Below are 14,704 nucleotides of genomic sequence, written 5' to 3' on the forward strand. Positions count from 1 at the left end.
CACACCCCCACCCTGTTGTAATATTGAATAAAATGAACAACTTCATATCTATGCATTATTACATGCTAACAAGATATGTTGTTTTTGTTCTTCATTCTTTCCAATAGTTAGAAAATTTTGAAAAGAAGCAAAGGAAAAAAAGAATTTTATTTTTTTTTATTGTTTTTGCTAAATGTTTATCTTAAGGTGAATTCATTTGAATTTACTGACTTTAATGTTTGTAGTATTCTGGATGTGAAATTTTAACAGACATCTCACTTTTTTTGTTGTTGTTGTTGATATTTGAGATTGCCCATAGGTCATTTTAAATGTGTATCTCTATGGTGCAGATTTTTATAGAAAGATTACCATGGTTAGACAGAATTTCCTCTGCACACATTTCATATCTTCAGCCCTGCATAGACAGACCATGATTAGATTAATCAGAATTTGTTCTGTGAATATTTCAGTCATTCCAATCTGAGAACACATCACGGCAGAATGAACACTGCCTGCGTAACTTTGATTTGTCTGAGTATAGACAGGTGTTCAGTGACCTTGCCGTGTGGATTTACCAAACGATGATTAAACACATGGAAGAGGCTCTACAGCCCATGGTCGGTAAGTCTGATGATTAAACACATGGAAGAGGTTCTACAGCCCATGGTTGTTACATGTAAGTCTGCCCATTCTTCTATCTGCCTGATCCCTTCTCTGTCTCTGTTCATCCATCTGTGTTTATATGTCTGTTTAAAACTATCAGACAAATTGAAACTTGCTGTAAGATGAGGGAAAACTATTAGAGCACCATTAGTAATCAGTAAGCATAAGTGATATGCATGTGTGCTTCATAAATAAAATCTACCCAATAGAAGAAACTCATTAAAGGGGCATGGACACGATTTGAGCTGAAAATTTCTAAATTTTATTTTTCGTTTTTTAGCTCACCTGAGCTAAAAGCTCAAGTGAGCTTTTCTGATCACCCGCATTCCAGCGTCCGTCCATCCATCCGCCCATCCGTCCGTCTGTAAACTTTTAACATTTTTGAGTTCTCAAAAACCACTGAGCCAATTTCAACCAAAGTTGGCTCAAAACATCCTTAGGTAAAGCGAATTCTAAATTGTTAAAATAAAGGGCCAGGCCACCTTCCAAGGGGAGATAATCAAGAAAAGGTAAAAATAGATTAGGGTCATTAAAAAATCTTCTTCTCAAGAACCACTAAGCCAGAAAAGATGAAATTTATAGATAAGCTTTATTAGGTAGTGCAGATTCTAAATTGTGAAAATCCTGGCCCCCGGGGGTCGGATGGGGCCACAATAGGGGATCAAAGTTTTACATACAAATATATAGAGAAAATCTTTAAAAATCTTCTTCTCAAGAACCACTGAGCCAGAAAAGCTGATATTTACATGAAGGCTTTCTGACAATGCAGATTCAAGTTTGTTAAAATCCTGGCCCCCCGGGGGTCGGATGGGGCCACAATAGGGTATCAAAGTTTTACATACAAATATATAGGGAAAATCTTTAAAAATCTTCTTCTCAAGAACCACTGAGCCAGAAAAACTGATATTTCCATGAAAGCTTTCTGACATAGTGCAGATTCAAGTTTGTTCAAATCATGGCCCCTGGGGGTAGGATGGGGCCACAAGGGGGATCAAAGTTTTACATACAAATATTTAGGGAAAATCTTTAAAAATCTTCTCAAGAACCATTGGGCCAAAGAAGTTCACATTTACATGAAAGCTTTCTGACATAGTGTAGATTCAAGTTTGCAAAAACCATGGCCTCCAGGGGTAGGTTGGGGCCATAATAGGAACTACGGTTTTACATGCAAATATATATGGAAAGTCTTCTGATATGGACCAAGGTGACTCAGGTGAGCGATGTGGCCCATGGGCCTCTTGTTATTGTTTAAGATACTTAACTGAAGTATTTCTAATCGTCAACCAAAATTGGATATCGGCTGTTGAGTTACAAGTGGGATACAGCACTCACAATTCCTTGCTATGTAAACAAGGCTCGTGTCATGTTTTTGTTTACATATAGATTGCTCAATAGAAAATATGTTTAAAGCAAAATGAGATGTGTCAGACACTAAAAACTTTAATTGTGCTCAGAATTAACTTGTAATTTGAAAACTCGATCTGCTTTAAACAAAACCTTAACTAGTATATTTAACCTATGTAAACAAACACATGGCACGAACCTTGTTTTCATAACAAAGAATTGTCACTTTATATCTCCCATGTACCTCGACAACTGACATTCAAATTTTTGCTAACCATTAGAAATACCTTATTGAAGCATTCTAGACATTAAAAATGGAAAAATAAAATTTGCAAATTTTGTTCTCAAATCGTGTCTATGCCCCTTTAAGGGGAGGTTACTAGCATTGATAAGAACAAGAATTGTCTCCCCTTGTAGTTGCAGCAGTGCTGGAGCATGAAGCGATTGCCGGACTGACGGCGAGTAAACCAGCTGGAATGAGGGGACGCAGCAGTAGCACCGCCACCGACGAAAACGTGCGAGAGCTGTCCCTCGACTCGCTGATGAAAGTGGTATGTATCTATAAATAGATAGAAAAGCAAGTGAGATCTGTCCCTCGACTCGCTGATGAAAGTTGTATCTGTCTATAAATAGATCGATAAGCATGTGAGAACTGTCCCTCAACTCGCCTCAGTGGCCGAGAGGTTAGAGCGTTCGCCCTGCATGCGGGAAGCCGGGGTTCGAATCCCTGCCGCGACAGACCGAAGTCGTTAAAACAGGTAGTGACAGTTCCATCGCCAAACGCTCGGCATCAGATGTGAATGTCACGGGTCCTCAGAGATAACCTTAAAAACGGATGATCCATATCACAGTAGGTGTGGCACGCTAAAGAACCCTCACTGCTCAATGGCCATAAGCACCGAGCATAGGCCTAAATTTGAAGCCATTAACCGGTCTTGGTGACGTCTCCATATGAGGGGAAAATTCTCGAGCGAGACATTAAGCAAGATATAATCAATCAATCAATCGACTCGCTGATGAAAGTGGTGTGTGTCTATAAATAGATAGATAAGAATGTGAGATCTGTCCCTCGACTCACTGATTGAATCGATATGTGGCTGTAGATAAATAAGCATGTGTCTATGTGTAATTATGAAACAGTGTGTAATAACTAACTTTTTCCTTCAGTTGAACAAGTACAGCCAGAATCTATCCCAGCATGCCGTGGATCCAGAACTCATCAAGCAAGTCTTCAGACAGGTAAACAAGACCAAAATCATAATTACTAATATTTATTCAAATATTCCTGTTATCCATTCATTCTAGAATGTTTAAGCATTTGTTTATTTTTTATACAGTTACATTTATACAGTTACATTTATACAGTTACATTTATACAGTTACATTTATACAGTTACATTTATACAGTTACATTTATACAGTTACATTTATACAGTTACATTTATACAGTTACATTTATACAGTTACATTTATACAGTTACATTTATACAGTTACATTTATACAGTTACATTTATACAGTTACATTTATACAGTTACATTTATACTATGTAATTCATCAACCCCATATCTTTGTCAAATGTCCCTAAACATTGTCGTCCTCAAGATTCCTTCATTGTGTCTTTTTCACTGGGTCTTTATTGAGTCACCTTAATTCCTTCTTTCTGGAACATCATTAATCCCTTATCTTTGTTAAAAACCCTTAATCCAGTCTTTGTTAAACACCCTTAATCCAGTCTTTGTTAAACATCCTTAATCCAGTCTTTGTTAAACACCCTTAATGCAGTCTTTGTTAAACACCCTTAATGCAGTCTTTGTTAAACATCCTTAATCCAGTCTTTGTTAAACACCCTTAATCCAGTCTTTGTTAAACATCCTTAATCCAGTCTTTGTTAAACAGTCTTTGTTAAACATCTTTAATCCAGTCTTTGTTAAACATCCTTAATCCAGTCTTTGTTAAACATCCTTAATCCAGTCTTTGTTAAACAGTCTTTGTTAAACATCCTTAATCCAGTCTTTGTTAAACATCCTTAATCCAGTTCTGTTAAACATCCTTAATCCAGTCTTTGTTAAACATCCTTAATCCAGTCTTTGTTAAACATCCTTAATCCAGTCTTTGTTAAACAGTCTTTGTTAAACATCCTTAATCCAGTCTTTGTTAAACATCCTTAATCCAGTCTTTGTTAAACACCCTCAATCCAGTCTTTGTTAAACATCCTTAATCCAGTCTTTGTTAAACATCCTTAATCCAGTCTTTGTTAAACATCCTTAATCCAGTCTTTGTTAAACATCTTTAATCCCTTGTCTGTAGTAAAAATCCGTTATTCCTTGTCTGTGTTAAACATCCTTAAGCCATTGTTTTTAGTATAAAAAAAAAATTAATCCCTTGTCTTTGTGAAACATCATTAATCCCTTGTCTTTGTTAAACATCTTTAATCCCTATTAAAAGTTTTTCATGCAATTATATAGGGAAAGTCTTTAAATATGGGCCAAGGTGAGCAATGTGGCCCATGGGCCTCTTGAACATTTTAATTATGTCTCTGTCAAACATCTTTAATCCTCTGGCTTGTTTTGTACAGCCGTATTACTATATAATCCGGTGGTTTATTTTTTCAGTACTTTGATTATACAGCTTTATTACTATATAATCCTGTGGTTTGTTTTGTACAGCCGTATTACTATACAATTCTGTGGTTTATTTTTTCAGTACTTTGATTATACATAATCCTGTGGTTTGTTTTGTACAGCCGTATTACTATATAATCCTGTGGTTTATTTTTTTCAGTACTTTCAGTACTTTGATTATACATAATCCTGTGGTTTGTTTTATACAGCTTTATTACTACATCGGATCCAATGCCTTGAACAATCTGCTGCTGAGGAAGGACATGTGTAACTGGTCAAAAGGCATGCAGATCAGGTAATGCAACAAAATGTTAACTAACACAGATCAGGGAACTTAACAATGTTTGAACTAACATATACATCAGGTGATTTAACAAAATGTTAACACAGATCAGGCAATGGAACAAAGTCTACTAAAACACAGATCAGGTAATGTAACAAAATGTAAACTAACATATAGATCAGGTAATGTAACAAAATGTAAACTAACATATAGATCAGGTAATGTAACAAAATGTAAACTAACATATAGATCAGGGAACTTAACAAAATGTTAACTAACACACAGATCAGGTAATTTAACAGAGTGTTAACTTAGTCTAACATACAGATCAGGGGATTTAACAGAGTGTTAACTTAGTCTAACATACAGATCAGGGGATTTAACAGAGTGTTAACTTAGTCTAACATACAGATCAGGGGATTTAACAGAGTGTTAACTTAGTCTAACATACAGATCAGGGGATTTAACAGAGTGTTAACTTAGTCTAACATACAGATCAGGGAACTTAACAAAATGTTAACTAACATATAGATCAGGGAACTTTACAAAATGTTAACTAACACAGTTCAGGTATGTAACAAAATGTTTACTAACACACAGATCTGGTAACTCAACCAAATGTTACAGATCAGGGTTAGGGTTAGGATAATGTAACAGGATGTTAATTAAGATACAGATCAGGTAACTTATCCACATTTTAGCCAACATAAAAGTCTTGCAGGTATAAAGTAACTTTGAAAAAGTTTTGACTAACATACAGGTAAATTAACCAAATGCTAGCTAAAATGCATAAAAATACAGGTGACTCTCAATCTCTCGAAGTTCTTGGTCTCTTGAAGTTCTCGGTCTCCCAAAGTGAAATCATGGTCCCGATTTCTTTCTCTATATAACAAAGCAAATTTACTATCGATCTCTCAAACATTTGATCTCTCGAAGTGAAGTTGGATCCCGTAAAACACATTTCATTGGTTTTCACTCTCAATCTCTCAAAGTGGTGGTAATGTATATTAAGGGCCAGCTAACATGCATAAAAATATAAGGTAGCTTAAAGTTTTGGCTAACATGCACATCAGGTAACTTATTCAAATGTTAACTAACATACACATCAGGTAACTTATCCAAATGTTAACTAGCATATACATCAGGTAAACTTTTAAATGTTAATTAAGGATGTCTAGGTGATGTTAATTATGGATGTCCGGGTCATGCAGGGATAGCCATCTCACTTCTCATTGCTTAGATCAGAGATTGATCCCCTGATCTCACTTCTCACTGCTGAGATCCGAGATTGATCCCCCTGATCTCACTTCTCACTGCTGAGATCCGAGATTGATCCCCTGATCTCACTTCTCACTGCTGAGATCCGAGATTGATCCCCCTGATCTCACTTCTCACTGCTGAGATCCGAGATTGATTCCCTGGTCGGCTGAATGTGAGAGAGTATGGTGCTTAGACATGTGGGTTTTCTCAGGATACGCCAATTTCCTCCGACATAATGACCCCCTTCGGGTACCCCAGCTTCCTTCTACATAATGACCCCTCTGTGTACCCCAGGAAAACTAAATGCATTGTGATGTAGAGCAGGAAGGTCTCTACTAAGATAATAAATTTTGTGATCCCTGGGTTAGAGGTTCTGACCCCAGGGTGGGACCAAACATGGTATATAGTGTTTATGTGTAAAACACTTAGATACCATCTTCTTTAGTGTTATTGGTACTGAATTAACACTAAATGGATATTTAGACAGAACAGGTAGTCCTTAACCAAAATTGTAAATTTGATTATCCCAGGGGTGAGGGTTTTTTGGTATCATGGTGTGGCCAAAATAGTCAGTTATTAAAAGTATGAACAGTAGAACATTTTTAATTTCTTGACAATTATCATTCCAATTCCTTTCAAATTTGGTATGGAGCATCTTTGGGACAAAGAGGACATAAATTGTGAATCAGGATTCCTGCACCCCTGGGGTCTAATGGGCAGAGCAAAAATTGTCAAATTTTCAAATTTCTTCTTCTCTACATGTGTATGAAAAACTAAATGCATAGTGATGTAGAGCTGAGGAAGGCCTCTACCAAAATTGTAAATTTCATGATCCCTAAGTTAGAGGTTCTGACTCCAGAGAGGGACCAAACTTGGTATATGAATGGCAAAGATTACGAAAAGTGATCAATCTCATAACTCCTAAAAATCAATACAAAATATTGTGTATATGTGCAAAACATGTAAATGATATCTGCTTTAATGTTATTGACACTAAATTGAAACTAAATGGATATTTAGAAGGAGTAGGTAGTCCTTTACCAAAATTGTAAATTTCATGATCCTAGGGGGTAACGGTTTGGTTTCAGGTTAAAATTATTATAGTCACAGTGATTTTTGTCTTTATCGTTGATGTCTTTAAGTTTACTGATACAGTATGCATATTTAGGAAAAGCAGAAAAGGAGGTACAAGAAGGGGTGAATGTCACAACCCCAGGCTAACCCTAACCCTAACCCAGGGTTTTTACTTTAGGGTGTGTCCAAATTAGTGATATTTTTCACTGAAGATATTATTATATTTTCATCAACATTTGCACTTTTGAAGGCATTTAAGTTTTCAGAAGACATCTTATTTTTTACTAATGCTGAATATTAGAATTCAGCTTCGATATTCAGAACAGGATATTTTTTTGTAGATTTTTAGCCCTTGGGACCAGTGATACTTTTAAAAAGTACTCAGGTGACTGATAAGACCTTTTAGATAGTACTCAGGTGACTGATAAGGCCTTTTAGATAGTACTCAGGTGACTGATAAGGCCCGTTGGCCTCTTTAAATGTTATGATTCCAGGCCAGTGTATCAATATTTTTTTTTAGGTAGTACATATTAGTATTACATATTAATTACACCATTCATAAAAGAATTTTATTGACTACACATGTCGAGGATATATTTAGCAATGATTCAACACTTGCTTAACATTTTGTTAGTTATTTGTTATTATTTTGGTACTTAACATTTTGTTAGTTATTATTTGTTTGTTATTATTTTGTTACTTAACATTTTGTTAGTTATTATTTGTTTGTTATTATTTTGTTACTTAACATTTTGTTAGTTATTATTTGTTTGTTTAACAGGTACAACTTGAGTCACCTAGAACAGTGGTTGAGAGACAACAAGCTGAACGAGTCTGGAGCCCAGTCCACACTGGAAACCATTACTCAGGCCTCTCAGCTACTCCAGGCCCGCAAGTCTGACGCAGATGTCGACAGCATCTGCGAGATGTGTTCCAAACTCACAACACCTCAGGTCAGTTATCTTACAAACTCAACATATCTCATATCAGTTCACACACTCACCCCACCTCAGGTCAATTATCTCACAAACTCAACATATCTCATATCAGTTCACACACTCACGACACCTCAGGTCAATTATCTCACAAACTCAACATATCTCATATCAGTTCACACACTCGCCCCACATCAGGTCAATTATCTCACAAACTCAACATATCTCATATCAGTTCACACACTCACGACACCTCAAGTCAATTATCTCACAAACTCAACATATCTCATATCAGTTCACACACTCGCCCCACATCAGGTCAATTATCTCACAAACTCAACATATCTCATATCAGTTCACACACTCGCCCTACCTCAGGTCAATTATCTCACAAAAGCAACATATCTCATATCAGTTCACACACTCGCCCCACATCAGGTCAGTTATCTCACAGACTCAACATATCTCATATCAGTTCACACACTCGCCCCTCCTCAGGTCAATTATCTCACATACTCAACATATCTCATATCAGTTCACACACTCACCCCACCTCAGGTCAATTATCTCACAAACTCAACATATATCAGTTCACACACTCGCCCCTCCTCAGGTCAATTATCTCACATACTCAACATATCTCATATCAGTTCACACACTCACGACACCTCAGGTCAATTATTTCACAAACTCAACATATCTCATATCAGTTCACACACTCACCCCACATCAGGTCAATCATCTCACAAACTTAATACATCTCAAGTCAGTTATCTCACAAACTGTCAGGTCAGTTATCTTATAAACTCACTATATCTTAGGTCAATTATATCAAACTCAGTATATCACATTCTATTATCTCATAAATTCACATCTCAGTCAATTATCTTACAACTCACCACACCTCAAGTCAGTTGTCTCATAAACTCACAATATCTCAGGTCAGTTATCTCACAAATTTACCACATCTCAGGTCAATCATCTCATAAACTCACCACACCTCAGGCCAGTTATCTCAGATATACAGGGTGTTGTTTTTTTTTGTCTTATGAATGACAAAATGCTGATACAACAGTGATGTTTTTATGAATGACAAAATGCGGATATGAACAGTGATGTTTTTATGAATGACAAAATGCGGATATGAACAGTGACGTTTTTATGAATGACAAAATGCAGATAAACAGTAATGGACATTTTGGGCTTGATGAAAAAGAAAGAGTTAAGATAAACATTTAGGTTTTTTGGATGGAATGGTTCAGAGATTTGCATCTACCCCAGACTGACAGAATACAATAATGGTTCAGAGATTTACATCTACCCCAGACTGACAGAATACAATAATGGTTCAGAGATTTACATCACCTACCCAAGACTGACAAATTTCACAAGAGGTTACATTGTATACAAGCTACCTCATTGCATTATTCCTAAGTACACGCATTTTTAAAATTTGAATGGGAATCTCTTAATTTCTATTTTTAGATTATTTTTACATACTATTTTTATATTGGAATTTCCCTTCCTGTCCATTTTCAGATTGTAAAGATCCTAAACCTGTACACCCCAGTCGACGAATTCGAAGAAAGGGTTCCGATCAGTTTCATTCGCAAAATTCAGGAGCGATTAAAAACCACCAGAAATGATGATGACAACACGCTATTAATAGACATCAAGTATTCCTTCCCAGTAACCTTTCCGTTCAACCCATCGAGCCTCACTCTGGACACCGTGGAGATTCCTGAGAGTCTACACTTGGAGTTCTTAACGCGTGTTTAATATTGACATTTGTTTAGGAATTATTTTGTTTTTCTATGTCTCCTGTATACTTAGAACGTGTGTGATAATGACAGTCTTTCCTGTGTTACAAAGTTGTGCTTTTTTACTGACATTTCAAGTTATTCAATTCTGTGATTTTTTTAAAGAGTATCTTCTGCTACATATCCTCTTTTTTTACACCTTAAATGAGCTCTTAAGGTCATGACCTGAATTAGGTCAAGAGGTCATGAACTTTATTGTGATACACCTTCATTTCACCTTGGCATTTCTTTGGGCAATTTGATTTTGTGATGGTTGGTTTTGTTTTATGTTTAACATTCGTTTCACAATTTCATTTTTGTGATAATAAGTTTCGTTACACATGTATGTTTAAGTTTGGTTTCAAAATGTTTCTTTATCAACAGTTCTCTCCCCTGAAAGTAAAATTGCACACAACACATATAGCATGTTTATTGACGATATTCCTCTGAGCACCTGATCCCGCTTGGTGTTGTCTAGGGGTCTGTATTAACCCCACTCTCGTTTTTTGTAATCGTTGTAGGGTATAAAATTAATCACTTCCATTATTTTCACTTTTTTTAACATGTACAATGCACCAAAGAAAACTGTTGTGGATGAAGAAGTATAAGACGTTTTTAATACTAGGTGAAACTTATCAATTATGTGTTATTTAGCTGTGAACATCAAACATTTAATAATTATGTGTTATTTAGCTGTGAACATCAAACATTTAATAACAGTGATCCACTACCTTGTGAATTCTCTATCTCTCTCCATCTATCTATTTATCAGTCAGTAAGAACGGTACATCAGTACATTGTACTAATTAAAACTACTATGTATGACTGATGTCTTGAATGCGAATCAAATTTTTTTTTTTCGTTTTAGAAGATTTAGATAATTTCTGTCTACCACAAAAAAATCAATTAACTTCTATGCCTATAGTAGCGAATTAATTTCTCTTTGATGACGTGTTATCTTTCAGACTTTGATGTTTGTTTTTTTTTTGTACATATCTTCATTGTTATTATGTGCAGCATTCCCATTCAGTCTCTTTCACTTTCTACTTTCACTTTCAACCACTGAGCAGATAACGAAACATATACAATGATTCAGATCACTCACTCAGATACCTGTATGTTCATTTCTTTAAAAACCTGTGTATTCAGATGCTTCACTTAACCCTAACCTTTACATCGATTATAGAGGTCCTCGGTCTTTATTTATTAACAAGCTATTGATAACTACCTGTCTCTGCTATCTTACAATGATGCAAGCTCGCTGCTATGTATGAGCTTGAATCACTGGTCTAGATGATTTATGTCTCAATTATCAATCCTTAATATTTTGTAAACTCTCACCCCCACCCTGCACAAGGTTTATATTAAAGAATGTAAGCATAGAAACATTTTGCCTGCGGTAGACCTAGGGTTTTTATTATAGACTGATGTCGCACATATTTATATATACATACCTAGTTTTTGCGTTTTACAAGGTCGACATTCAGAATTAATATTTGTGTTACACAGGTCGACATTCAGAATTAATATTTGTGTTATACAGGTCGACATTCAGAATTAATATTTGTGTTGTACAGGTCGACATTCAGAATTAATATTTGTGTTATACAGGTCGACATTCAGAATTAATAATTGTGTTGTACAGGTCGACATTTCCTTATTTTCGTTCACTCAGAATATTTATCATCAGTTAACCTCTGGTAAAACTGTTGCATTGTGGTACTTTTCGGTAGTTGTTGATAAAACTGTTGCATTGTGGTACTTTGCGGTAGTTGTTGATAAAACTGTTGCATTGTGGTACTTTGCGGTAGTTGTTGATAAAACTGTTGCATTATGGTACTTTGCAGTAGTTGTTGATAAAACTGTTGCATTATGGTACTGTGTGTTATTTATGTTAATATTACTGTTTAATCAGGAGGTCAGGCAATCATCCCACCTACAGAGCGTCAGATTACTTAACACAGTGGTAATTTTATTATTTTACATGTATCTTGTCAATAAAAGATGTAACCTTTTAACCTCCAAAAACAGAAGAGTTCTATTAAAAACTCTAGTGAACCTTTAAACAAAAGAGGCAAGACAGGGTCATTGATCTTCCAAGTTTCTCTTAATTCTGAAAAAAAATTTCAGAATTGTATTGACATACACCAAAAGCAATTCCATACGAGCTCACCACCTATGTCAAATATTGTCCTCGTTCAGATACAGATTGTTATTGCATGTTACACGTGTACATTCTGTCGTTTGTATTAGCATGTTTGTGTAAGGTGATAGGTTTAAATTGTTTTATTTACGATAAGTCTTATTTATCTGTATTGTTAAAAGTTTATAATGTGTATAGAAGGAAACTGACTGTTAGAGTATCAATTGTGGAAATGGGTCCGTCTGTCTGTCTGTAACACCTAGGTGTCAGGAAGGTGTATTGAATACCATTTGAGTTTTAGCAGTGAAACTGCTCATTAAGAGTCCCCATGACGTTAGAATTACAACTTTAGATTTTGAGGTTCAAAGATCAATAGGTCACATATAGTAAGTAACTGTTTTGGAAGCATCTTTATCACAAATGTTTTCAGTTTAAGTAATTGAGATACTAGGCCACCTTTACTGACTTTAATTAAAGAGTCCCCATCATAAAGGTCAAGGTCCACTGGTCACTTGATTATTTATCTTTGATTTTTGAACTTCAGCAATGAAGCCCTGCCTGTTGAAAACTCTCCCTCAATCAAAGCACAAATCCAATAGGGACAACTTTAAACAAGGGAGTTAATCCAATAGATTATGATTTTATTGGGTGGTTGGAAATCTGGGATAAGTGTGTTGCACTGCTGGGGGGCATTTTGTTTTACATGTGTGCTATTTCAAGTCTTCAGTCTCTGGTTCACTTTTTGACCTTTTCTTCATATCAATGGTGCTGTTGTAATTCTGAGGATTTCATAGAATCACGGATCAAGTCATGGTTTTTTTTTTTTAGATAGACATGAACTCTTACGGATATTAGTTTGTCAGAGAGAAATAGATCAGTATATGAAAGAATGAGAGAAAAAACATTCCAGTTCAGAGTGATATAGACATTCCAAAATCAGGTACCTCAATATTAAAGTTTCCAGCTGAATTTTAATTTTTTAACTTGCTGAGTTTTCAATGGAAGTGGATGTAATTTTGGGGATTTCTTGACAAATTCCTGAATTGTTGAACACAGACTTCATACCAAACACCAGTGGTTCCTTACAAAAATTCGTAGAGTTAGTTGTTTAGTTTAGTCGTGCACGATAAACAACTTGTTTTAAACTTTCATATCATTAATTTATTTCTCCATCTTTTTTTTTTTTTTTTTTACATATGATAAGATTTACTAGGTCTAGTGGAACAATATGCATTTTTCTGCTGAAGAGTAAATTTTAGTAAATTTCTTTTGCTGATTAAAATAAGATTCTCGTTTAAGGTAGATATTGAAATCAACACTGACAGTGGTCATGTGACCTGTGAAATCAACACTGACAGTGGTCATGTGACCTGTGAAATCAACACTGACTGGTCATGTGACCTGTGAAAGTTATTGTCACTACAGTGATGAGAGATGCATTACTAAATCTGAATGTTTTGTGTATGACACTAGTGGACTACATTGTATAGGAATTTCTATATGACTGTTTATTGTTTATTTACAAACCACATGCGCAGGTGAAAAAATGCTTTGCATGATGCAGTCTTTGCTAAACAAATAGCGGTTTACATTAAAAACAAATTGAAACACTCGAGCTTTTTGTTTTCAGTTTTACAGTAACATTTTTTTAGGTCACCTGAATTCATTCAGGTGACCTATTGCTATCTGTTTTTGTCCGTCGTCGTGCGACGTGCGTCGTGCGTTAACATTTGAACATTTTCAGCTTCTTCTCTGAAACCCCTGAACCAATTTCAACCAATTTTGGCATATAGCATCTGTGGGTGGAGGGGAAAAAAAATTGTGAAATTCGTGGTGCTTGCCCCCCTGGGGCCTGAGGGGTGGGGCAAAAACCATCAAAATGAGTGTAATTTTAAAAAATCTTCTTCTTTACTCCTGGACATCAAGAAGCCAAACTGTGGGCATAATTATAATGAGCGTTGAGCCCTCTACCAAAATTGTGAAATTCATGGCCCCTGGGGCAGGGGTTCTTGTGTTAGGGTGGGGCTCTATTGGTCATATAGTGAAAGTGTAGAAATTCTTTGAAAATCTTCTCTGTCTCTGGGTAGTAAGTAGACAAACTAATAGCATGGTAATGATGAGCAAGGATGCCTCTTTATACCCCCTGCAACAAGTTGTGGGGGGGTATACTGGAATCGGGTTGTCCGTCCGTCCGTCTGTAGCCGCAATGGTTTCCGGGCTCTAAAGCATTATCCTTTCCACCTACCGTCACCATATCATATATATGGACTACCCATAGGATGAAAATGTTCCCTATCGATTTTGGGGTCCAAAGGTCAAGCACACTGGACATCAAAGTAGCAATATGGTTTCCGGGCTCTAAAGTGTTATCCTTTCCACCTACAGTCACCATATCATACATATGGACTACCCATAGGATGAAAATGTTCCCTATCGATTTTGGGGTCAAAAGGTCAAGCGCACTGGACATTGAAGTAGCAATATGGTTTCCGGGCTCTAAAGCGTTATCCTTTCCACCTACAGTCACCATATCAAACATATGGACTACCCATGGGATGAAGATGTTCCCTATTGATTTTGGGGTTAAAAGGTCAAAGGTCA

At 36.0% G+C, this 14,704-nt stretch overlaps 1 protein-coding gene across 18 annotated transcripts in view; it reads left to right on the forward strand.

The window, feature by feature from the left end:
- LOC125667401 (unconventional myosin-Va-like) overlaps positions 1–13,716 on the forward strand; it is a 116,377-nt gene extending 102,661 nt beyond the window's left edge. For all 18 annotated transcript variants that reach the window (XM_056146866.1, XM_048900898.2, XM_056146864.1 and 15 more), the window contains 6 exons: positions 450–600; positions 2,404–2,537; positions 3,154–3,225; positions 4,819–4,904; positions 8,008–8,179; positions 9,701–13,716. In XM_056146866.1, coding sequence (XP_056002841.1) covers positions 450–600; positions 2,404–2,537; positions 3,154–3,225; positions 4,819–4,904; positions 8,008–8,179; positions 9,701–9,940 — 855 coding nt within the window. In that variant the 3' untranslated portion in view covers positions 9,941–13,716. The remainder of the gene's footprint in view (positions 1–449; positions 601–2,403; positions 2,538–3,153; positions 3,226–4,818; positions 4,905–8,007; positions 8,180–9,700) is intronic.
- Positions 13,717–14,704: the final 988 nt, after the last annotated feature.

Source organism: Ostrea edulis, chromosome 8 (assembly GCF_947568905.1).
Source record: "Ostrea edulis chromosome 8, xbOstEdul1.1, whole genome shotgun sequence".
Classification (NCBI taxonomy): Eukaryota; Metazoa; Mollusca; class Bivalvia; order Ostreida; family Ostreidae; genus Ostrea; species Ostrea edulis.